At 36.8% G+C, this 24823-nt stretch overlaps 1 protein-coding gene across 2 annotated transcripts in view; it reads left to right on the plus strand.

Annotated features, from left to right (window-relative positions):
- The window catches only part of BAZ1A (bromodomain adjacent to zinc finger domain 1A), a 52288-nt gene that overhangs the window by 8987 nt on the left and 18478 nt on the right, over positions 1-24823 (plus strand). For both annotated transcript variants that reach the window (XM_081937600.1, XM_081937601.1), the window contains exons 4-14: positions 1394-1537; positions 3944-4045; positions 4859-4946; positions 6585-6716; positions 8525-8627; positions 9386-9540; positions 10842-10937; positions 16130-16268; positions 17382-17528; positions 24119-24214; positions 24341-24565. In XM_081937600.1, coding sequence (XP_081793726.1) covers positions 1394-1537; positions 3944-4045; positions 4859-4946; positions 6585-6716; positions 8525-8627; positions 9386-9540; positions 10842-10937; positions 16130-16268; positions 17382-17528; positions 24119-24214; positions 24341-24565 — 1427 coding nt within the window. The remainder of the gene's footprint in view (positions 1-1393; positions 1538-3943; positions 4046-4858; positions 4947-6584; positions 6717-8524; positions 8628-9385; positions 9541-10841; positions 10938-16129; positions 16269-17381; positions 17529-24118; positions 24215-24340; positions 24566-24823) is intronic.

Here is a 24823-nt window from a genome sequence, read left to right on the forward strand (position 1 = left end):
GGGAGTCAGTTACAACATTGTAGCATTTTTTGGTCACACAGTCCTCATTTGCAACCTTCACTTCCTACTTCTGACAAGCAAAGTCAATGGGGAAGCTGATGGAAGTCACAAATGGTGATTGTGTGACCTTGGGATACTGAAACAGTGCCCTAATGATGGCAACTGAGACAGCCATAACTGCCATTGTAAGTTGGTGCCATGTGACATTATGCCTTACAACTGCATTGCTTAGTGACAGAATTTCCAGTCACAACTACTGTCAGTAAGTGAGAACTACCTGAACCAATATTTTAGTGGTAGTTTCTATAGACTGTCCAGAAGTTGTTTGTTAGAATTATTTAGTTAAAAATATACTAATTTTAATAAATATATTCAAAATAATAATACCAATTCTGTTTAATTTAAATATAAATTTAGTCACTATTTTGCATCTACCAGTTTACTTTCTGTTATTCCTCATTCTTGTACACCAAAGGACTAGTGTGGCACTCTCTTGAATATGGTATTTATGTTTTTGTATTCTGTTCCCAACTGTGTGGAGTCTGTTGCTTTTTTATCTTCACTCTCCTTATTACAATTGGGGAATTTAAAGAACGCAATAGGTTTTAACTATCTTGTTCCCTCTGTGGACTAATTTATGCCTCTTTTTCTTAATGGGATATTGTCTATGTTAATTCTATCTCTCACTATGCTAATCAAATTATTCCTGTTACCAGAATTTGGAGATGCAGTTATGATACTCCATGGTTTATATCAGGAACTTAAGGTCTATATTTCAGCAATTAGAAATAAACATAATATAATAATCTGCTGATCAAATCAAAATTTATCATTCACTCTCTAATAATGACCACAAAGTTTTTCTATGATTCATAACAGATCCTCCATAATCAGGATATTTAATCTATTGATACAGAAGCTATTTAGAAATTCACTGACATTAGCCGTGACTCGTTGGGCCACAGTTTCAAAAGTCCTTACTTAAACAGAGAAACAGAATTACCACGGGTGGGCAAAATATTCACCAGAAGCTATTTCCAATTTCATGTCAGCTTCCACATTGAATTTCCTTGTGGAAAGCTGACAGTGAATGTTGGAATTCTTTGTTCCTCCCTTTCTCCATTCTTTCCTCTCTTGCTTCCTTCCCTGCCTCCCTTTTTCCTTCCTGCCTCTGCCTCTGCCTTTCTTCCTCTCTTCTTTCCCTCACCATCCCTTCTCTTTCCTTTCCTCCCTTCCCTTTTCCTTCCTTCCTCTTTTCTTTCCTATGAATGTTCTCTGTCACCATCTTTATTGAAACAGGCAGTACTTTGTTAATACAGGATAACAATTAATTGTCTCTGATTTGCAAGAAGATAGATCTCTTCTAATTGAATATTCTTCTTTTATTTTCCAGATTGCACTGTAAAATTTTGGAAATCAAAGCACCAATACATCAGAATGGAATGGCCAATGGCCATGCCAAAGGTGTTGATGGAGTCACCATTATTATTAGCGATAGTGATGATTCAGATTTAGATACCAGTTCTGCACAAAATGGGTAAAACTTGCTTTATATTCAGAAGATATAAATATTGTTAAAAGGGCTACAACTAAACTACACTAACCACTTTTTTAAAAAAGAAAACGTCATGTAACTCTATATACATATCACAACGTTTCAAAAGAAATGTGATTTTAATTAGTATTTCAAAGCTTACAAATAGTGAAAAATAAGATAGAGCATTTAGCATAGCATTTAGATTTCTACACTGCATTACAGTGCTTTACAGCCCTCTCTAAGTAGTTTATAGAGTCAGCATATTATCCCCCCAACAGCCTGGATCCTCATTTTACTGACCTCGGCAGGATGGAAGGCTGAGTAAACCTTGAGCCTATTGAGATTCTAACTGCCAGCAGTCTGCAGAAGTAGTCTTCAGTACTGCAGCCGGCAGTCAGCAAAAGTAGCTTTCAAATACAGTATTCTAACCACTGTGCCATCGCAACTCATATATTAAAAATTCCCAAAAAACCTCTCCAAATGAAAAAATGGAAAGAACTCAAACTTACACACATAGGATATATTTCTACATACATGCAGCACACATATATAGACAATGTGGTTTTAAATCTATCAAACCTTGTCCATATGGAATTGTCTTGATCACGTTTTCTATTTTGTCAGTTAGAAAAATGTAAGAACAGAAAATATATATTTTCAATCCAGGAATTTAAATCTAGGTTAGTAGCTTCTTTCTAACAAAACAAAATAATTTTTGCCTGTGCTTCAACTTGATAAATTCAAAAATATTTCCTAAGATGATATATTTAAAGTTGTCACTATTTTATTTATTTATATGTGCAATTTATCTATGACCTGAAATTAACTAGACTCTAAGCTGCTTACGGAATGTACAGTATCAAGCACATACAAAATAAATTAGAAATGTATGTATTTGATGTCAGCATTTCCTGACTGAAGACTGACTATGGACATCTTTGTAATATATCATGCTATATTACAAAAACAAGATTTAAAAATCAATAATAATAATAATAATAATAATAATAATAATAATAATACTTTAATTTATAGACTGCGCCCTTTCCTGGACAGGACTCGGGGCGGTGTACAGTCATATTAAAAACAATGTGGATACAAAAATATAGATATACATAGGTAGACGGAGGAGGTAGGATATACACTGTACAATAATGGATTAAAATTCGAATAAATTAAAAATTACCCTTAAAAACTACCCCAAAATAAGATGTTTGCCAGGAGGTTGAAAGTGGGACTATAAATCAGCTAGGCCAGCTAATTGGAACAGGTGGGTCTTAAGTTTCTGTCGGAAGGAGCGGAGGTCGGTAGTAGTTCTGATATCGGGGAGGAGGTCATTCCAGAGGGTTGGGCCCATCACAGAGAAGGCTCTACTCCTGGGCGCCGCCCGTTGACACTGCTTAGTGGACGGCACCCGGAGGAGTCCCTCCCTGTGGGAGCGAATTGGTCGCAGGGATGTATGAGGTGAGATGCGATCCCGATCAATGCACAGTAACTAATGAACAAGATAGGGAATGTCGCTAAATAACATAGAAAAATATAAATACATCCAAGGGGGCCCATCCACCCTAGTTCATGGCTTGGGAAAAGGTGATCCAGAACACCATCAAGGTTGGAGCCATAGTGGGCAGAATCTAATTACAGTAGTTGTGCTTCGTAGGTCCAAATAGGTGATACTATTGAATACAAGAGGCCTAAGGCGAGCCCACTTCATTGAGCTTTTACTGCCCATGCAGAAACCAGAAGAGAAAGAGAGTCCCTGAGGCAGTTCTGACCCTATACCATATAGATCGTTATAGGGGGTAACCAGCACTTTGGATAGCACATGGAAGCGTATTGGCAACCAGTGTAGCTTGTGAAGTGGGTATAATGTGAGTATACTGAGGCCAACTCCCACTGCCTGCATGCTTAGTTGCAATGTAATTACATTCTGGGCAAATTGAAGTTTCTGACTGGACTCAAGGGCAGCCCACGTATTATACATTGCAGTAGTTGAATCATGAGATTAGAAAGGTGTGAATGTGTCTGAAAGAGCAACCGTGTACCAGATGGAAATGTGCAATTATCTAATTAATAATTTATTCATTGCATATTTAATTGTAGATGTATAATTGAGTATCAAATTCAAACTTCTAAACTTTATTGTTTTTTGCTGGGAAAGTTGATATTCAAAAGTTAATGGGCAATTTATGTTATATGTTTCTGTTTGCATTTTGTGGAACAAACATGTAATGGACATGGTTTGGTTTGCTATGTTTGTATAGAACACAAACAAATACATACAGTTTAACCTCGTTCTTTACTGAAATGTTAATTTCACATGACCGAGAATATGCTTTTATGATATTTTTGTCTCAAAAATTTAAAATAATTTACAATATAAATAGTAATGGTTTTAATTTTTAGGAATGAAAAAGCCATAACTGATCCTTTTTTGTACAAGTATAAAGTGAAGCCTTTAAAGAAACAACTATATGAGTCTGTTACAGTGAAAGCATCACAGATATGGTAAGCTATACTGGTTATTACCTATGGTTGCAATCCAGCTGGCAGAAATGAGAAGGAGACAAGGCACATCCTCTTTAAAGATGCCTTTTTCTCTATATAGCTCTTTTTAAAGAAACTTTTTGAAAGACACCTTGCAGAAAAAGAGAACAAGCTTGGTCTTCTTCCCTCTTCTTGTACTGAATCAAAATCCGACCATAAACTATTGGTAACAAAATGTTTCAAATATTAATTTTCTTAAAAATTATTGAAAAGCAAACTTCCAGTCCTCAGCATGTCTTATATTTCCAAATATTTTTTCTGGCCGCCAAATGAATTCACGTATATTCTTAAAATAAAAATGAATGGTGATTCTACCCCAATGATTTTTAGTATAAAGTATGGTAAAAAAAAAAAAAGACAATAAGCTATGTATGTTTGTGTATAAGATAAAGAGAGAGTGAGTTAAAAAGAGAGAATGATCATCATAAAGAGATTAAAGAAGACACACATATTTTAGGAAATTGTTTTTTAACTGGCCATCCTACCCTTTCTAATTAATGGGCGGCTATCTTATGATTCAGTGATAGGTCCTTAAACTTTAGAATATATACACTGACTCAAAAGGCATAGAATTCATGAACAGTATTGCTATTCTATGATTGCAATTTTAATGAAAAAAGAACAAAAGCTCTGTATATTTTTGTTAAAAAACATCACAAGGATGGTTATTTTATTTTATTTTATAAATTAAAATTGTCAGTATTTAAACTGTAATTTTTGTATATTAATTTCATTGTTAATGGTAAAACTTAACAATTCTTTTTTTCCCCACAGCCGAAGAAGGCATATTTTTTCTTATGACAGACTAAAGCTTTTTTTAAAGCAACACTGTGAATCACATGATGGCATTATTAAAATTAAGGTAATCAAAGCAATTGAACTTTAAGATAGTGAATGAAAATATATGCCATATAATTACAGTGAATTTATCTCAAACTGAACATCTGTTTTGAATATGCTTGCCTATATTAAATTGGATAATCTTAGTAAAAGAATGATCTTATATTGTCCGTAAAATGATATTTGTTTGTTAGGAAGTATTTAGCTCTTAATAGGCTTTATTTACGACATTACAACGAAGACTGTCCTTTATCAACTACCTATGAAGTTGATAAACTCTGTGCAGTTTTACTTTTGTCCATGAATCTTGGTAATATTATATATTTTTTTGTTTTTATATGACACAGTTTATTTGATATTTTAAGATTATCAAATACACTCATAAAGATTTTAACATTTCCTTGGAGTTATGCCTAGACTTTTATTGTCTCAGATAAAGCATTATTTCTCTGTGTCTTTGCTTCAACAGATTGTTAGCGATAATAAATGTTAATGCATAATAAAAAAATTACTTTGGTAGATGAATGATAATTACCTTTCATATCTAGTGTTTTAATGTTATACATATTGGATTTCATAATTTACAGTATAGATTTAAGACATTGGCATATATTATCCATTCAAAAGGTAATCAATAAATCTGACAAGCAAGCCTTTTTACTTCAGTACTATTTATTCAAGGTTAGCTATGTTTAGTTTAAATCATCATCATAAGGTTACCTATTGACTTCCAAAACAAAGAGATAATATTTTTAAAGAGTGACCAAAATCTCATAGGAATTGCATTCTGAGTTAACTATGAGATTTTTATATGTTGATCTATATAATTTTTTAATGTATTTGGGCATGATATCACATGAATGCTACTTTAAAAAGTTGTTGGTCAATGCTATAGAAAAATAAAAAAGAGGGAAGAAATTTTATTGTTGTTCCAAATATAGTTAGTCCTTGACTTACAACCACAATAGAGACTGGAATTTTAGTCCTTTATTGCAGTTGTATGTCAAGGCACCTATGTTATCAGACTCAGTTTTTTGTCAATTTTTTCAGTGGTTGTTAAGGAAATCCCATGATAGCAAGTCCAAATCATGCAATTCTTAAGTGAATCACATAGTCATTAAGCAAATCCATTTCTACAAATAGGCATTTTTTGCTGGAAACTGAAGGCAAATCTATCTAGTGATGTGCCCACCAAATGCCACTACCAGTCATAAATGCAAGCCTGTTGCCAAGCACCCAAAATGTGGTCATGTCATCATGGGGGACGTGCAGCATAACATTTTATGATGGCTGGAAGCCCTTTATGGGCAGTTAAGCACACTTTCTGGGGCCATTGTAACTTAAAATGAATGTTAAATACCAGACATAAGTCAAGAACTATCTGTAATTGATATTTCTATTTGACCTCTGAAGAAAGGGTAGTTTAACCTTATTTGTCCATACAAATAAAGACTATTTGGAATAGACAAACAATGTTTCTTCTCCCTTCTTGATTCTTCAGGATAGCTGTGATTCTCGTATTTGGTTTGCCCCTAGTTGTAGGCATTCCAATGGTGTGAACTAGAAAAAAAGTTGATTTCTAGTCCTAAAACATTCAATGATTTATCACTTGTACACAACATATCTGTTGACTCTTGTTTCCTCACATTTCTTTCCCAAGGCAATATCAATTGCAAAATACAAGATAGCAGAACAGACTTTTTTCTGTCTCTTTCCTGATAATCCACCCACCTTTATGTTCAGTTCTTCAAATAAACAAAAAAGATCTTCAAGGCAGACATCTGATGATCATGTAAGTCAGACAATAATCTTCTGCAACTATTCATCTATCAGCAAGCAGGCTATAATGTATTCAGATTTGATGGGCTTATAAAGGGATGCTGGCAGTATAATTTATTTATATAGTCATCCTCAAATCTACATTAAAATCTCCTCAAAAGTAATAAAATAAATACATAATGCAACTAATATCTATTAACTTTCCTACAAATTTCATTCTATTCCAGCCATTCCCAACCTGGTTCCCTTAAAATATATTTGATTACAACTCCTGTCAATTTCAGTCACTGTGCATGATGGTTGTGAGAGATTATTATAGAGGCTTTATTGAAACACGGCTGGAGTGTATTAGGTTAGGGAATGTCCAGTACCACCAAATCTATCTGAATTTCATATGTACAATTCCTTGCTGACTTGGTGTTTACTTGTACTTAAAACACAATTGGTACAAGATGTTCTATTGCTGGTAGAGTACTCCAGTCTTGATTGCTAAAATGAGTAATTCCTTTTCCATGTTATGCTGGAAATGTAATGGACAGATTGGAACCTTCTTCCATTTGTGGTAGCAATACTGCAAAGTTCAAAAATACTGGAAAATAAAATGTGAAAGTTCTATCCCATTTTGTTTTGAGATATTTTTATTAAATTTCATATATATATATATATATATATATATATATATATATATATTAAATTTCATATATATATATATATATAAACTGGAATGGCATTTGTTGCATGCATGGATTTTATATGTTCTTCATTGGAAAAGATTTAGTGCCCTATGTGGTAGAATGGCTAACAAAACTGGGACTAAGCTTCAATGTTTAAATAACCTTTTTTTAAATATGAAAAGTTAATCTGATGCAGAATTCAGTTCTCTTTAGAAATCATTTTTACATTACATTTGTATATGGAACCGTGCCAAATCCCAAATTTAATTTTAGAGTTTATATTTTAATTTGACATATAATCTACATATAATTTACAGTATTTTCTCAATGTATTGATAATTTCTACACCTTTTTTTCCTTTTTCCTATTGATTCCAGTTATGTTAATCAAGTATTTTTAAGGTTTAATAGAGACGTATGTGATTAGTAATGGTATGGAATGTCTTATAGTATTTTAAGCTTTTAAGAATATATTAGAATATATCACCCATGTTATACTTTAGATTTGTTGGTTATCCAACTGAATTTTATTGTTCATTTTGAGGTTCTTTAATAAAGTGTGCTATCTATTTTTATATGATTTTACATTTGTATTGATATTTTTTCATTTAATCTTAGAAATTGAGAAGAAGGAAGGGCTATGCTTGTACGTAGTTCAGGTGTTGCACCCAGGTTTCCCAGATATAGGTGGAACAAATGGAGAACCAATTAGTATTCATATTTTCATATAGAGCCAGTTTGGTCTAGAGGTTAAGGCACTAGGCTAGAAAGTGGGAGACCATGAGTTCTGGTCTTAGCCATGAAAAGACAGCTGGGTGATCTTGGGCCAGTCACTCTCTCTCAGCCCACCTCACCTCAGAGTTGTTGTTTTGAAGACAGGAGGAGGAAGATATGTTAAATATGTTTTGCTCCCTTGAGTTATTTGTAAAAATAATAAATACATGTATTTATTTATTTATTAATAAATTAATAAACAGAAAGTCGGGCAGGGGTTAAATCAAATCTTGCTGTTATTTCTCAAAAAATCCCTTTGACTTTGCAAAACATTTCATTTTGGTAAAAATAGAACAGGTCTTCCCATGTAAAGTCCTTGAAATACTCAGATTTTGAATATTTTTCTACTTTATGAAGTTTAGTTTTATTCCTAGGAGTACAAAGATGCTGAAGAACACTTTAGTCCTAGAAATCTAAGCAACATAGCAAAAGAAAGAGTAAAACTCCAAAAAGAAAAAGAACATATGAGGACCAGCGGTAAGTTCAACCAGTGACTGTAATTGTTTGTTCATGGAACTTTGAAGAGCTGTTGTAGGTTCCTTTGTTCAGTATTGTTGTAACTTCACTGACCAAATGATTGTTAAGCAAGGAGTACCTGTAAAGCAAAATAAAGTTCCTGTACCCTTCCAACTTGATAACAAGTACAATTCTCTAAATTTATCTTCTCCCACTAAAGCAGGGGTGTCAAACTCAAGGCCCAGATCTGACTCGGGGGTGCTCAGATTCATTTTGCATTGCATTGCATTGAGCTTCCCATGTTTTTATGACACATGTTCCCTTGTAATTTTATTCTTTCATCTTTGGATTTTTTTCCCTTTATGTTTGTATCAACAACTGGAAGTTTCGAAATTGTTTTTCATGTCACATCTAATCTGATGGGTCCAATATCTGTCCACTAAAGTGAACTTCTGCCTCTAGCATTTTCCTATATGACTGCTGCCCAATATAAGTGCCTGCTGCTTTTAGTGAGCTGATGCTTTGGGTATCTCTGCTGGGAGCATATACTTTTAGGTTAAACATCCAGCATTTTTTGCTATTTTTTCTCATTCAAAGAAAATTGCTTTTGCTGAACCTGTGAGAATTTTACCTTTTACCATTTGTTTTGAATTGTATTAATTTAATGCCCAATTGGTTGATTTAAAAAACTATAAAATACTTTTTATTCAATATCTTATCTTGATGTATCTATAAAATGTAGCTCTAATTCTAATTCACCAGTATATATTTTTAAATAGAAAAATTAAAAAGGGAGAAAACAAATGCTACGAAATTCAAGAGAAAAGAGAAACAAGACAAAGAAAAAAGAAAAGAAGAATTAAAGAAGCTTGTGGAGGAAGAAAGACTAAAGAAGAAAGAAGAAAAAGAGCGACTGAAAATAGAAAAAGAAAAGGCATGACATTTTTATTAACTCTAGATTTGAAGTGGCGGTGACAATCACGTTTGTAGATTTATTTGGTACTTTCTAATTGGAATTGTTAAGACTTGGCACCTTGGAGGAAGAACAAATGCAATGGGTTTTTTTTTTGAGATAAATGTCATTGTGGAGTAAAAGGCTTTTGCAAGCTACTTCATACCTATCATGTTTCCCCGAAAATAACACTCCCCAAAATAAGCCTTCACCTGAATTTTTAAGCATGTGCCTAATATAAGCTCTACCCCATAAATGAGCCCTAGTGAAGGGGGGTGGCTGTGGCCAGCAGAGGAGGTGGCAAGAGCAGATGGGCCAACTGTGTCCGGCAGCAGCTTCAGCCCGTGCAGGTGAGTTGATTACCTGTCCAAGCAGCAGGTGGAGGCAGAGGTAGGCGGGAGCCACACGATCTGGATGCACTACACAGGCCACGGGAAAGCTGAGAGTTGGGCTAGAGTGGCGGATGGCTTGGTTTGTCTGCACAGAGGCACCAGCAACAGACAGAGGGAGAGGTACGAGGGAGGGGGGGAAGGCAGGCGATCAGGACGTGCCACGTGAGCCGTGGGGAAGCTGAAAGTCGGTGGGCTAGAGTAGGTGGGCGGCCATGGGAGGCTCATCTTTGCGTCTCTTGGCTTGTCTGCGGCCTGTGCAACGCATCAGGATCACCTGCCTTCCATCCTGTGCCTCTGCCTCCATCTGCTGCCGCACGAAGATGAGCCTCCCCTGGCCAACCAGCCTCTCCAGCCCACTAACTTTTGGCTTTCCTGCAGTGGGTCCAGATCGCCTGCCTAATACTTCAAATGTTCGGTAAAACTTAAGATTTACTATGTGGCAATTAAAACTTGTATAAGAGCATTTTCATTTGTAGTTTTTAATTATTTATTCCTACAGTATGAATGTGGAAAAAATGTGCCTTTTATTCATACAATACTGAAGTTCTAGGAGACTTCATCAAAACAAAAGAACACTCTATTAAAAACATGTTTGTGTTACAATATACAGTAAATTTAATAGTACCCTAAATATTTGAGATGTGAAGACTATTCTTCTAATCTTTTATATTAATTTTCCATTTAATAATTAAAATAAAAATAATGAGGAGGTAGAGCAGTGATGGGTTTCCATTTTTTTCACTACTGGTTCGCTCATGCGCGTGATGTGGTTGGGTAGAGCCTCCCACCGCTGCCACTCCGGTTTGCCCGATCCAGGTCAAACCTGGAGCAACCCACCTCTGAAGTGAAGTGAGGAAACTATTTCCTAATCAAATTTCTATGTAATTAAAGGAAAGAGAAAAACTACGTGAGGAAAAAAAGAAATATCTGGAACATCTAAAACAGTGGAGTAAGCGCAGAGAAGACATGGAATGTGATGATCTTAAGGTAATGTAAAATGGGAAACTGAGAACTGTTCTGTGACATGTATCAGCCTATGCTAATTATGTGTTTAATTTCAAACCTGCCAAATCAGCATAGCAGGATCTGGCATGTTAAACATAGAATGCCAGAAGTTGCATGGTCATGGTATATGTTTTGAAAATACATCCATCTCTTCATTCTAGTCATGAGAAAGGCAGGATATTTTTCTGTTAAAGTTTGCATTCCTTCTTTACTCCATGGTGGACAGAATTAAAGCAAGGAGTGGTAGTTAGGACCAAAGGAAACTCCTTTTTCTGCTACTCCTTTTTCCATTTTCCTAAGGACCAGGGTAAATAATTCTTTATCTATGGTCTGAACTCATCCCTTACAAGAAGCAAGGGGAAAGTTGAAATTATGCTAACTTTTGATAAGAGTACTTATAGTGAGGCAAAGTAACTTGTTTACAGGTAGTCCTTACAAAAGTATGGTAATTGGGTCTGGAATTTCCATTGCTAAGCAACACAGTCATAAAGCATGACATCATGTGACCACGCCACATTTTAAAGGAACTTTCAGCATTTCAGGTTGTGGTTGTTAAGTGAAGACATCGACCACTTGTCAGCTTACCTATTGGTTGATTGTAGGAATCTGTCAAAGATGATCACAAATGACAATCATGACCGTGGGGATGCTGCAATCAAAGTAATTAACAAGAGCAATCATAACTAAACTCATTCAGCATTGTTGTTAGTTCTAATACAATACAATACAATAGTAGAGTTGGAAGGGACCTTGGAGGTCTTCTAGTCCAACCCCCTGCCTAGGCAGGAAACCCTATACCGTTTCAGACAAATAGCTATCCAACATCTTCTTAAAGACTTCCAGTGTTGGGGCATTCACAACTTCTGGAGGCAAGCTGTTCTACTGATTAATTGTTCTCACTGTCAGGAAATTTCTCCTCAGTTCTAAGTTGCTTCTCTCCTTGATTAGTTTCCATCCATTGCTTCTTGTTCTACCCTCAGGTGCCTAGGAGAATAGTTTGACTCCCTCTTCTTTGTGGCAACCCCTGAGATATTGGAACACTGCTATCATGTCTCCCCTAGTCCTTCTTTCTCTTAAGCTAAACATACCCAGTTCCTGCAACCGTTCTTCATATGTTTTAGTCTCCAGTCCACGAATCATCTTTGTTGCTCTTCTCTGCACTCTTTCTAGAGTCTCCACATCTTTTTTACATCGTGGCGACCAGAACTGAATGCAGTATTCCAAGTGTGGCCTTACCAAGGCATTATAAAGTGGTATTAACACTTCACGTGATCTTGATTCTATCCCTCTGTTGATGCAGCCTAGAACTGTGTTGGCTTTTTTGGCAGCTGCTGCACACTGCTGGCTCATATTTAAATGGTTGTCCACTAGGACTTCAAGATCCCTTTCACAGTTACTACTACTCAGCAAGGTACCACCTATACTGTACCTGTGCATTCCATTTTTGTTGCCTAAATGTAGAACCTTACTCTTTTCACCATTGAATTTCATTTTATTAGATAGTGCCCAATGTTCAAGTTTGTCAAGATCCTTCTGTATCTTAAGCCTGTCTTCTGGAGTGTTGGCTATTCCTGCCAGCTTGGTGTCATCTGCAAATTTGATGAGTTCCCCATTTATTCCCTCATCCAAATCATTGATGAAGATATTGAAGAGTACTGGGCCTAAAACAGAGCCTGGGGATACTCCACTGCATCTTCCCTCCATGTAGATGCAGTTCCATTGAGGACTACACGTTGAGTGTGGTTGGTCAGCCAGTTACGAATCCATCTGAATAGTTGTTGAACAAGTGATCATTAATAAACAAGGACCACCACATGTAGTTCCATACATCCAGTATGTTACCTAGCAAGCAGAAGTGCTTTTTGACTAGGAAAGACAATGATTAGTGCCTATAACTTAACCAGCAGAAACTATCTATGTGGATGGAAGAATATCTCTGAGTGCAGAAAAGTGTTAGACAGGACTCTTGGGGATAAGGAATAGTATTATACACATGTGACAGTAGAACTGTAGATGGTAGACTTTTCCCTTTACTTTATTTGCCTGTTGTTTTATATCATTGTGTTTGTCTGCTCCTTTATGCTTTCCCCAGTACATTCTGCCCATTTACTGCTTTTCCATCTCTGCATTAAAAGGTAGAGTTTCCTATTTGCTTCCTTAATATCTCTACCACTTTTCTGCTTTTAGGCCCTTTCTCTGTTCCCTCTTGTTTTTTTATATAATCCTCCTGTTCTTTATATTCACCTTCCCTAACTAGTACTTCCCAATCCATCTGCTCTGATGTCTCCTATATGTTCTTCTTTAATTCCTATTGAAGTCTGAATATCCCCCACATCTATTCATCAGTTGCGGAAATGTTGTAATTTCTCCATTCCTTCCAAAAAGAAACTCTGAAAAAAATATTTAAATGAAGTTGTGAAACTGACACTTTACTCAATGTCTAAACTGTCCCACAGGCCTTACTGATTAGAAACAGCTGAAAGAAGCAACTTCATATAATGTCATAGTGTTCTCTACTGGTGAAGAAAACAATAGCAGACAGCTCTTGTTCTTGATTGTTACTTTTTTTGAGCCAAGTTACAATATTGCTTTTATAATCCACTTCAATAAAATAAAAATAAAATAAGTAAGAAATAAAAGTGGTTCTTTTACTTCTGTTCTGTGGACATTGACATGCTTTGCAAAACTTAGCCTAACACTAGAGCCCTTGGAAGTTATTTATTCTTGTGGTAGAAGTTCTAGATACAGATCAATAGATCATCATTGTGTTTGAATTCTCATCTCTGTTACAATGCAGATTCTCTAACATTCCTGAAACCAATATTTGTTTGTTTGGAATTTATCAGTGTGCCCAACACAAGAAGAGACAAACAGTTTAATTTTAAGCCTCCTATTTAATTGTGGCAGTTGGTTTCCATGTTTGTAATATGTACATGCTGCTCAGTTTAAAGCTGGGCATTCATTTTGTCATAGTGGCCATTTTTCCCTCCCATGGAAGTGAATAGAAAATTCAGACATCAGTGTTGGCATTACTATGGGTTAAAGGGTGCTGGGCCACTTTGTAAATAGGCAATGAGCATCCTGCACCCTCATGAAGAATGAAACTCAGGAGGCTGCACAATATCTCATTTGTATCTTCAAGATCCCCAAATATAGGATTATGAAATTTTATGTAGATTCCTGCTAAGAAGAGTGTAAGATATTGAATTTTTGGAGGCTTAAGACGTTCATTTTCACCTATTAACTTTTCCCTATCAGAACTGCCTTTCCATTTTGCTTCTTAACCTATACAAAAGAGGTTGAAAATTTCAATTTAATTGTATCAGCTAATTTTGTAATTCCTCTGGGCCCATCCTTTATGGTTTCAAGGCGGAATGTGTTTCCAACCCAAAAAGGTTTGCCTATCATAATAGAAGTGATATCTTTTCCTGTGTCATCTTTCTCTGTGTGATTTTTCTGTTTCAATCTCAGTATTTTTTTAAAAAAACCATGAGAAATCTGCTCGTTATTTAAAAATACTAATATTAAGTAAACAAGAAATGCCAACCCAATGCAAAAGGGAAAGGTTTTAAAAAATCTTCCTAGCCTTGAAAATTCATAGGAATAATAAAAAGTTGTAACCTTGGGGGAGGGGAGGGTTTGACTAATGTTATGTAATACATAACATAATAGTAAAATAAAAATAATCAAAATAAAATAAAATATAAATCAAGACAATAATCCACAATACATGGCTAAAGCTAGTCATAACAGGCACTCTCCCAGCCAAAACAGATTTATTTACCATCCTGGCCTCCTGCACAGGAGAAAAGCTAAGTCTTCATTGTTCTTCAATAGGGTTTGATATGCCTGAATGTTCGGTAGGGAAGTTTATTGCAATGGGCAGTCATGGCAGTAGAGAAGGTAGGCCCCATTAGATGACAAAGCCAAGATCTCAGGATCTGAATAATATCTGTTGAGCCTGTATAGTGTGGAGGATGGGTGGGAAAAATAGACATAGGCAGTCCTACAAATAACATGGCCCTGTGCCATGTAGGGCTTTATAAGTGATGCTTTGAACTGCATTCAAGGTCTACTGAGAGCTAGTACACTTTGTGGAGTAGTAGCATCACATGGATATACCAAAGTAAGTTTAAAAAAAAAATATTACAGTGACCAAGACCAGCAAAGCCAAAGCATGTCTGTTGCTACCCATAATTCTGCATTTGGGCCCCATTGCATCTTCAAGATGGTTTTCAAAGACAGCCTCATGTAGAGTGCGTTGAAGAAATTCAACCAGGAGGTGGCCAAGAAGTGACTAACTATGATTAGAGCCTTCGATTTAGAAACAATTCAATTAGCACAAGAGATAGAGTTGTACAAATGCCCTCTCATCCATGGTTGCCATCTGGTATTCATTAACACCAGGGCTTCCCAACCTGGGGTCCCGCACCCCCTGGGGGTGGGAGACAATATTCCAGGGGGTGCAAAAACCTGGGTTTAGAAATTTCAAAATTATAGTGTATATGCATAATTATAAACAAATTATATGCATATGATTATTATTTTTTGTAAGAGGTGTGAGAATATATCAGAAGCATTCTAGGGCTGTGGGGTATAGAAAAAGTTGGGAACCCCTCATCTACACATAATAAATATTCAAGTTTCTTGTGGGAAACAGTTCTTACAAGATTAGAAGCCTGAAAGTAGATAAATCCTACAACAAAACAAGGGAGAAGTAAAAACTCATTCATGACAAAAGAGAATCATTTAACTCCATTACACAAAGTAGGTAAGAAAAAAATATTCAAAATTTAAACTTTGATTTCATTATAAATACTGTAGAACTCAAGTTTAATATATAGCAGTCATGGGAGTTCATTTCTAAAGGCTTCATTAACTTTTGTAGTATAAGCATTACTTCCAGTTCTTACTCCTGCCTTAATCGTGACAGCCAGCTGGGTAACTTTGGGCCAGCCATTCATCCTCAGCCCAATCCACCATAGGTTGGTTGTGATGTAGAAAATAGGAAGAGGAAAGAGTCTTAGATATATCCTCCAGCTTGAGTTATTTATAAAAATAACAAAGGTGGGATTAAAGAAGCTTAATAAATAAATATATTCTTGACAGTTTGTGATACCCTCTTCCGGTCTGGCATTGTCAAAAAAAGAGCTGACATTTCATTTGTATTACAGGAACTTCCAGTTCCAACTCCAGTGAAAACCAGACTACCTCCAGAAATCTTTGGCGATGCTGTAATGGTTTTGGAGTTCCTCCATGCGTTCGGGGAGCTATTTGATCTTCAAGATGAATTTCCTGATGGGGTGACTTTAGGCAAGTTTTTTTTCTTGGATTTTGTTTTGAAGTAAGGTATATACTATATTTCTGATATCTGGCCATTTATAAACAATTTATAAAGTCTCAAAGATTTACTTACATTTAAAGCAAATTCTCATATGTGAGTTGGCTGTCAGTTTGAAAAATATATAACTTTAGCGTACATCAGATTATATGTAAAAATATTCCTTTGAACAGAATATACTGTTTATCACCTCCAAAAATGCAATTTGATATGTTGATGAAGATTCTTGTCGTCCAGGTAGAGTTGTCTAGAAGTTGAGTCATGGCAACTGGCTTGAAACATTTTGCTACTTATCCAAATAATTTTTTCAGTCTGAACAAGTTGGTTAGGGGGAACCCCATATATGTCCTTTGGAGCAGTTCCATTTCTTACCTAATCTGAATAGTCTTGTTAGGTGAGCAGGTAGAGAGTCATTGAGAATGATTGCTCAGTTTGGTTTGAGTGAGGAGTGAATGAATCCATTTATACCAAAGTAGAAAATCCCTTCCTTAATAGAGGTGGAGGTCTGAAGCACAACCGGTCCCTCATTTTTTATGCTGCTCTTGCATTGGTCCCCTGGAAGATCAAGACCACTTCACAGATTCACCAGGAAGGCCTCACTTAAAGACCCCCCTAGAAAAAAGGGTTTAGGAACAATGATTCTTAATAATTCTTTTCTTGCTAAAAAGAAATATACAAGGAATATGTTACCTAATTAGAAACACTTTTGTCTCCATTTAGTAGGTTAATTTGAAATGAATAGGGAGGATAGCTCTAATTCAGTTTGGGACAGCTAGTTATTTTTCTGCCCCCCCTCCCCCCCAGTATTTTATTCGATCCGTCCTTTCTTATATGGATTTTAGTTAACAGTCCAGCAAGATCTTGACATTTGTATGTTCTCTTTCATTTGCCTAAGTGCCCCTTTTCATTTCAATATGGGGATGCACCTGAACATGTTAACCAGTTGGATTCTGCACGTCTAAAATTGTACATTAGAGAATAAAATAAGAAGATTTCTCAAGCTAAGATTCAGATCCAACTGCATCTTTTAAGCTTTTGTACTTGGATGTTGCAGAGAAACTAAAACTTTATTTTATTATTTACAGAAGTTTTAGAAGAAGCTCTTGTAGGAAATGACAGTGAAGGCCCACTTTGTGAATTATTGTTTTTTTTCCTGACTGCCATTTTTCAAGCTATGGCTGAAGAAGAAGAAGAAATTGCCAAAGATCAAATAGCAGATGCTGAGACCAAAGGTCAGATCAACTACACTTTTAAAGAACAACTTTCATACTAATCTGCATTCACAGCAATATTTTCTTTCAATTAACTTTGCTTTGCTATACAACTGGTGAGAAAAGACAATATTTCAGATACAAGCTGCAGTGGTGATCCAGATGTATTTCTACTTTTGTCTTTCTTAAAAGAGCAGAGATTCCATTTATTGTATCTCAAGAAATTCAAGCTGATATGTTTTCCAAAGATTCAAAATTATGTTTGCTTATTTTAGTTTTAAAACAATGTCAGCAGTAGACACTTCTTTTATTGAATTTCTGCAGGTGTGGTCTTCATCTTGGTGAGGTGAATAACCTCTAGTAAAGTAATAATAATAATAATAAATATTTATTTCTTAGCCGCACCCTCTCCCGAAGGACTCGGGGCGGCGTACAATGAAACATATGAAATAAATATGTGGACAGAACAAACATATAACAGAGACATATACCGAGACATACACAAGGAGGAGGTCGGCTGATAAATAAAACAATTAAAATACAGTATTTAAAAACCCCAAGATAATTAAATATAATTAAAATACCCAGTAAAAACCCGTCAGGAGCGAAATGGTTAGATCAAAGTTGAGCCAGGCCAGCTGCTTGGAAAAGGTGGGTCTTAAGCTTAATACGAAAGGAGCGGAGGTCAGAGGTATTCCTAATATCCGGAGGGAGGTCATTCCACAGGGCTGGGCCCGCCACAGAGAAGGCTCTACTCCTAGGCGCCGCCCCCCGACACTGTCTAGTGGACGGCACCTGGAGGAGGCCCTCTCTGTGCGAGCGGATTGGTCGCAGGGATGTATGGGGCAGAATACGATCCCGCAAGTAACTAGGTTCTGAGCCATGGAGCGCTTTAAAGATTATTATCAAAACCTTGAAACGCACCCGATAGACCACAGGAAGCCAGTGCAGCTCGCGCAGGAACGGTGTCACATGGGAGTACCTAGTACTCCCCATAATTACCCGCGCGGCTGTGTTCTGGACCAACTGTAGCCTCCGGGTGCATTTCAAGGGAAGCCCCATGTAGAGAGCGTTACAGTAGTCCAAGCGAGACGTCACCAGCGCATGAGTGACTGTGCGTAAGGCGTCCCGGTCCAGTAGGGGGCGCAATTGACGCACCAGGCGAACCTGGTGGAACGCCCCCCTTGCCACGGCTGTCACATGGTCATCCATGGACAGCCGGGCATCCAGGAGGACGCCCAAATTGCGCGCCCGCTCCACGGGGGCAAGTTGAACGCCCCCAATGGCCAATGATGGAATTAATTGGCTGAACCGGGGAGCTGGCACGCACAGCCACTCCGTCTTGGAGGGGTTGAGCTTGAGTCGGTAGTTGTATGAGCTACAAAAGTGTTGCTACAACTGTTAAAATTTTGATCCTGTTATCATAATGGCGTTGCCAATGGCCATAAGTTCAAAGCCCAATCATGACTATCATTCACTCAGTGCTGTTATAACTTTTGAACAGTTGCTGAAGGATTGGTTGTTAAGGAAGACAGGACTGCCTGTATGCCTTCTCTAGCCCAAAACAAAATGGCCTTGGAGAACAATGCCCAGTAACTGGAGGAGAGGGATATGCACACAACAGTCAAAAGTAACTAGTGGTTTTTGGTCAGATTACAGACATTTTCAATGAGACAGGCATTTTAGAAAATTTACATGTTAAGATTTATATTGGGGAAACACTACTTTAAAAGTAGAACTTTTTGTTCTTAGTTACAAAGTCGTGTCTGACCCATCGCAACCCCATGGACAACATTCCTCCAGGCCTTCCTGTCCTCTATCATCTTCTGGAGTCCATTTAAGCTCACGCCCACTGCTTCAGTGACTCCCTCCAGCCACCTCATTCTCTTCGTCCCCTTCTTCTCTTGCCCTCAATCTTTCCCAGCATTTGGCTCTTCTCCAGTAAGTCCTTCCTTGTCATTAGGTGGCCAAAGTATTTGACCACCTAATGGATCTGGACTTCTAAAGAGCAGTAATCTCCTCTAGGACTGACCAGTTTGATTGCCTTGCAGTCCAAGGGACTCATGGGAGTCTTCTCCAGCACCATAGTTCAAAGTAGTTAAAAGTAGAACTAAAGACAATTTAAGATAGCTGTGATAGACTAGGAATAAAATTAAGGCTATCTCCAGAAGACATGTCCTCTGCTGGACAGCCATCTGGAGATGCATTTATTTGGAATCCAGCATTGAGCAGAGAATTTAATCCGATTCTGTCATTTTTTGTTCTGGGAAATTTTCTGTATTCTGCTTTAATAGCGCAGAGGCAGGCAGAGAGGAGTGATATACAATGCAATGCAATGCAATGCAATGCAATGCAATACAATACAATACAATACAATACAATACAATACAATACAATACAATACAATACAATACAATACATTAGCAGAGTTGGAAAAGACCTTGGAGGTCTTCTAGTCCAATCCCCTGCCTAGACAGGAAACCCTATACCGTTTCAGACAAATGGCTATCCAACATCTTCTTAAAGACTTCCAGTGTTGGGCATTCACAACTTCTGGAGGCAAGCTGTTCCACTGATTAATTGTTCTCACTGTCAGGAAACTTCTCCTCAGTTCTAAGTTGCTTCTCTCCTTGATCAATTTCCACCCATTGCTTCTTGTTCTACCCTCAGGTGCCTTGGAGAATAGTTTGACTCCCTCTTCTTTGTGGCAACCCTTGAGATATTGGAACAATGCTATCATGTCTCCCCTAGTCTTTCTTTCTCTTAAGCTAAACATACCCAGTTCCTGCAACCGTTCTTCATATGTTTTAGTCTCCAGTCCCCTAATAATCTTTGTTGCTCTTCTCTGCACTCTTTCTAGAGTCTCCACATCTTTTGTACATCGTGGTGACCACAACTGAATGCAGTATTCCAAGTGTGGCCTTACCAAGGCATTATAAAGTGGTATTAACACTTCACGTGATCTTGATTCTATCCCTTTGTTTATGTAGCCTAGAACTGTGTTGGCTTTTTTGGCAGCTGCTGCACACTGCTGGCTTCTATTTAAATGGTTGTCCACTAGGACTCCAAGATCCCTCTCACAGTTACTACTATTGAGCAAGGTACCACCTATACTGTACCTGTGCATTTTGGGTTTTTTTGCCTAAATGTAGAACCTTACTCTTTTCACCATTGAATTTCATTTTATTAGATAGTGCCCAATGTTCAAGTTTGTCAAGATCCTTCTGTATCTTAAGCCTGTCTTCTGGAGTATTGGCTATTCCTGCCAGCTTCGTGTCATCTGCAAATTTGATGAGTTCCCCATTTATTCGCTCATCCAGATCATTGATGAAGATGTTGAAGAGTACTGGGCCTAAAACAGAGCCTGGGGATACTCCACTGCATACTTCCCTTCATGTAGATGCAGTTCCATTGAGGACTACATGTTGAGTGCAGTTGGTCAGCCAGTTACGAATCCATCTAGTAGTGATGCTGTCTAACCCACATTCTTCTACTTTATCTAGTAGTAGGTTATGGTCTACCTTATCAAATGCCTTACTGAAGTCCAAGTAAACTATATCGATGGCATTCCTCCGGTTTTGTCACTTTGTCAAAGAATGTAATAAGATTAGTCTGGCATCTGTTTTTGACAAATCTATGTTGGCTTTTGGCTATTTCTTCGTTTACTTCTAGGTGTTCACTAATTCATTGCTTGATTATCTTTTCCAGAATCTTTCCTGGTATTGAGGTCAGGCTGATAGGTCTATAGTTTCCTGGATCTATTTTTTTCCCTTTTTTGAAGATGGGAACCACATCAGCTCTTTTCCAGTTCTCTGGCAGTTCCCCGGTCCTCCAGGATCTCTGAAAGATATAGTTCAGTGGTTCTGAGATCTCGTCTGCCAGTTCCTTCAGAACCCTGGGGTGTAATCCGTCCGGTCCTGGTGATTTGTACTCGTCTAGGGTAGACAGGTGCTCACTTACCATTTTCTTCCCTATTTCGATTTGTGTTCCTAATCTGATTTTTGTGGTGCTGTTTTTGATAGGTTGGATTGTTTCATCCCTTTGGGTTGCAAAACAGATGCAAAAAATGAGTTAAATAGTTCTGCTTTCTCCCTGTTGCTTGTCACCTTCTTGCCACTTTCTCCCAGCAATGGACCAATTGTTTCCTTAACCTTTTTCTTGTTTTTAATATGTTGGAAGAAGCTTTTGTTGTTGTTTTTTACTTTTGTGGTAAGCCTTTCTTCATTATGAGCCTTAGCTTTCCTTACTTCATCTTTACAGGCTCAGGCTATTTGCTGATATTCTGCCTTAGTTATGTCCCTCTCTTTCCACTTTTTATACTTATCTTTTTTGTCTTTCAGTTTGTCAGAGTTCTTTATGCAGCCATGCTGGTTTTTTTGGGAGCTGTTATTTATCTTCTTAATTGGTATTGTGGTAGACCGGACTTTTGTAATCTCATTTTTCAAAATTTCCCAAGCTTCTTGAGTTGTTTTCCCCTTGAGGATTCTCATCCGTGGAATTCTTCCCAAGCGCTCTCTAAGTTTATTGAAATTAGCTCTATTAAAGTCCAAGACTCTATATAACTTTGCTATATTATGTGGATGAATGATTTCTTTCAGAAAACAACGGAGAATGTGAGGAAGCTCCTACTGTAATATTGCTCAAAGTTCACTAGGCTTTTTAAAGAATAAAAATGTGATGGGAAATACTTCATATTAATACTGCTTTCCAAAAGAAAATGTAGCCCCCTTCCCAAGTCCTGCATATTTTCCCCCACAAGAACAACAATCTCTAAACAGATTAGTATTACTTATGGGTACAAAATTCCCCAAACTGCTTTCAGAGGAATTAATGGTAGAATTTTTCTTTTTTGTCTGGATTAAAATATTGTATAAATTATTATTTCATTAGTATTATGGATAGTAATTGTCAAGTTTGAAATGAATAATTTTATAAGTTTGTGATGTACAAAAACATATAGAATTGGATAACATCTGCATTAATAATATCATCTTCAAAATAGTATCGTTTGGAGAAATTCCTTTAGTGCAATATTTTGCGAATTATCATGAAATGTTGCTAATCCCAACTCAACCAGCTTTTCCTGAAGAGTGATAGAATTAATCGAGACTCATTCCACATGTTTTCTTCCTAGCAAAGGCAACCAAAACTATAGCATCCATAAAACTGAATTTTAAATGGCACTTCATCTAAAGATCAAGAATCAAGAATGGTATGCTAGCCATTGGCCAAAAATTTCTCAGCATGAAAGAATTCAAGCAGAGCTTTTTACACAAACCACGTTATCATAGTTATAGTAGGTCAGAAAGAACAAGTCTGTCTTCCATGTACAGGTAGTCCTCTACTTACAGCAGTTTGTTTAGTGACCATCCAAAGTTACAATGTTACTAAAAATGTGACTTATGACCGTTTTTCACAATTAAGACCTTTGCAGATCCTCATAATCATGTGATCAAAATTCAGATGCCTGGCAATTGGTTCCTACTTATGACTGTTGTTGTGTCCCCTGGTCATATGATCCTCTTTTGTGACTTTCTGACAAGCAAAGTCAATGGGGACAACAACAAGGTTATTAACTTACCAACTGCAGTAAGTTACTCAACAACTGTGGCAAGAAAGGTAATAAAATGGGACAAAACTCACTTAACAAATGTTTCACTTAACAACAGAAATGTTGGGCTCAATTATGGTTGTAAGTCAAGGACTGCCTGTATTGACTAGTTCTCTGATCTTCTGACTGGTTGTCTCTGAGTTCTTTTATAAGGTAAAAATGACAGAGGTCAAAGCAATAGATCTCATTTTCTGGGTATCTTGTCTGTATGTACCAGCATTACAAATTAAAAGATAGTTCACTCTGAAAATCAGACATTAAATATACAAACATTTGATCTACTCAAATTATGGCATTTGATTAGGCTGCTTACACATGAAAATTACTAAAATATTTATATACAGCTATTGGGTAAGGAGAATTCATTCAAATTTATTTGGTAAGGGTAACTCAGTTCTATTTTATGGAGAATATTTAAGTTCTGTTTGTAGGCTATCATTCAGTGTTAACAGTTGGAAAGTTAAACAAATACTTCACCAACAGGAAATGTATTACTTATTGCTTCCTGCAGAAACAAAGCTAAATACATTTAGTTTTAATACCTGCAGAAGAAAGAGGAGAGTAGTTCACTTGCAATTGCTTAATACGTAATTCAAAATGCCTGATGCTGCTTAAAGGGAGTTTAATTGGATATATGTTTTGCCAATTATATGGAATAAATAATTTCTACAGTATGGCAGATCAGCATTGACTGCTGCCTATTTATCTCTCTTTGACAGTAGGTAACAATTATAAGGAATGGACTGATAGCTTGTGTTAAAAATCTTTGCATGAGTGTGTTTGTAAACTTGCAGTCCAATTGTGCGCAAGAAACTTTTAGTGAGTGTTGCATGCTTTCTCCAGCTGTTCGCCAATATTATATTTCTTCGTTACATTGCAACTTACCTGAATATTGAATTTATACGTTGTTTCTGCATTGCTTAAAATGGCTTGCTTGCTTGCTTGCACTCCATACAGAAATGTTAATTTACACTAGAATAAAGTCTTTATTTCCTTAAAGATTTAACAGAGGCTTTGGATGAAGATGCAGACCCCACAAAATCTGCACTATCCGCAGTTGCAACTTTGGCAGCTGCCTGGCCCCAGTTACATCAGGGTATGTGTGGGTTTCTTTTTTTGTTTTGTTATTTTTTGCTGTATTTTTTAAAAGTATAATTTACATTATTTGCTTAAACATTTTTAGAAGTCAAATAGATTAACTTGATTTTATTGTTAATCATAGGTTGTAATTTGAAAAACCTGGATCTTGATAGCTGCACTCTTTCTGAGATTCTCAGGCTTCATATCCTAGCATCAGGTGCAGATGTAACATCAGCAAATGCTAAATATCGCTACCAGAAGCGAGGAGGATTTGATACGACAGATGATGCTTGCATGGAGCTAAGATTGAGTAATCCTGGATTGTTGAAGAAACTCTCGTGTACCTCAGTATATGATTTATCATCAGGTAATAGAGCCAAACCAGTTTCTGTCTGCTGGCTGGCTGCAATTTGGCATTTCAAATCCCAGGCTCAAGGGTGATTCAGGCCTCCATCCTTCTGTGGGTAAAATGAGGACCCAGATTATTGGGGGCAATATGCTGACTCTCTAAAACCGCTTAGAGAGGGCTGTAAAGTGCTGTAAAGCAGTATATAAGTCTTAAGTGCTATTGCTATTATCCCCTGTCACAAATGTTCTCAAAGTATTGAAAGCTTAACAAAACAAA

Source organism: Natrix helvetica, assembly GCF_964273705.1.
Source record: "Natrix helvetica genome assembly, chromosome: 1".
Classification (NCBI taxonomy): Eukaryota; Metazoa; Chordata; class Lepidosauria; order Squamata; family Natricidae; genus Natrix; species Natrix helvetica.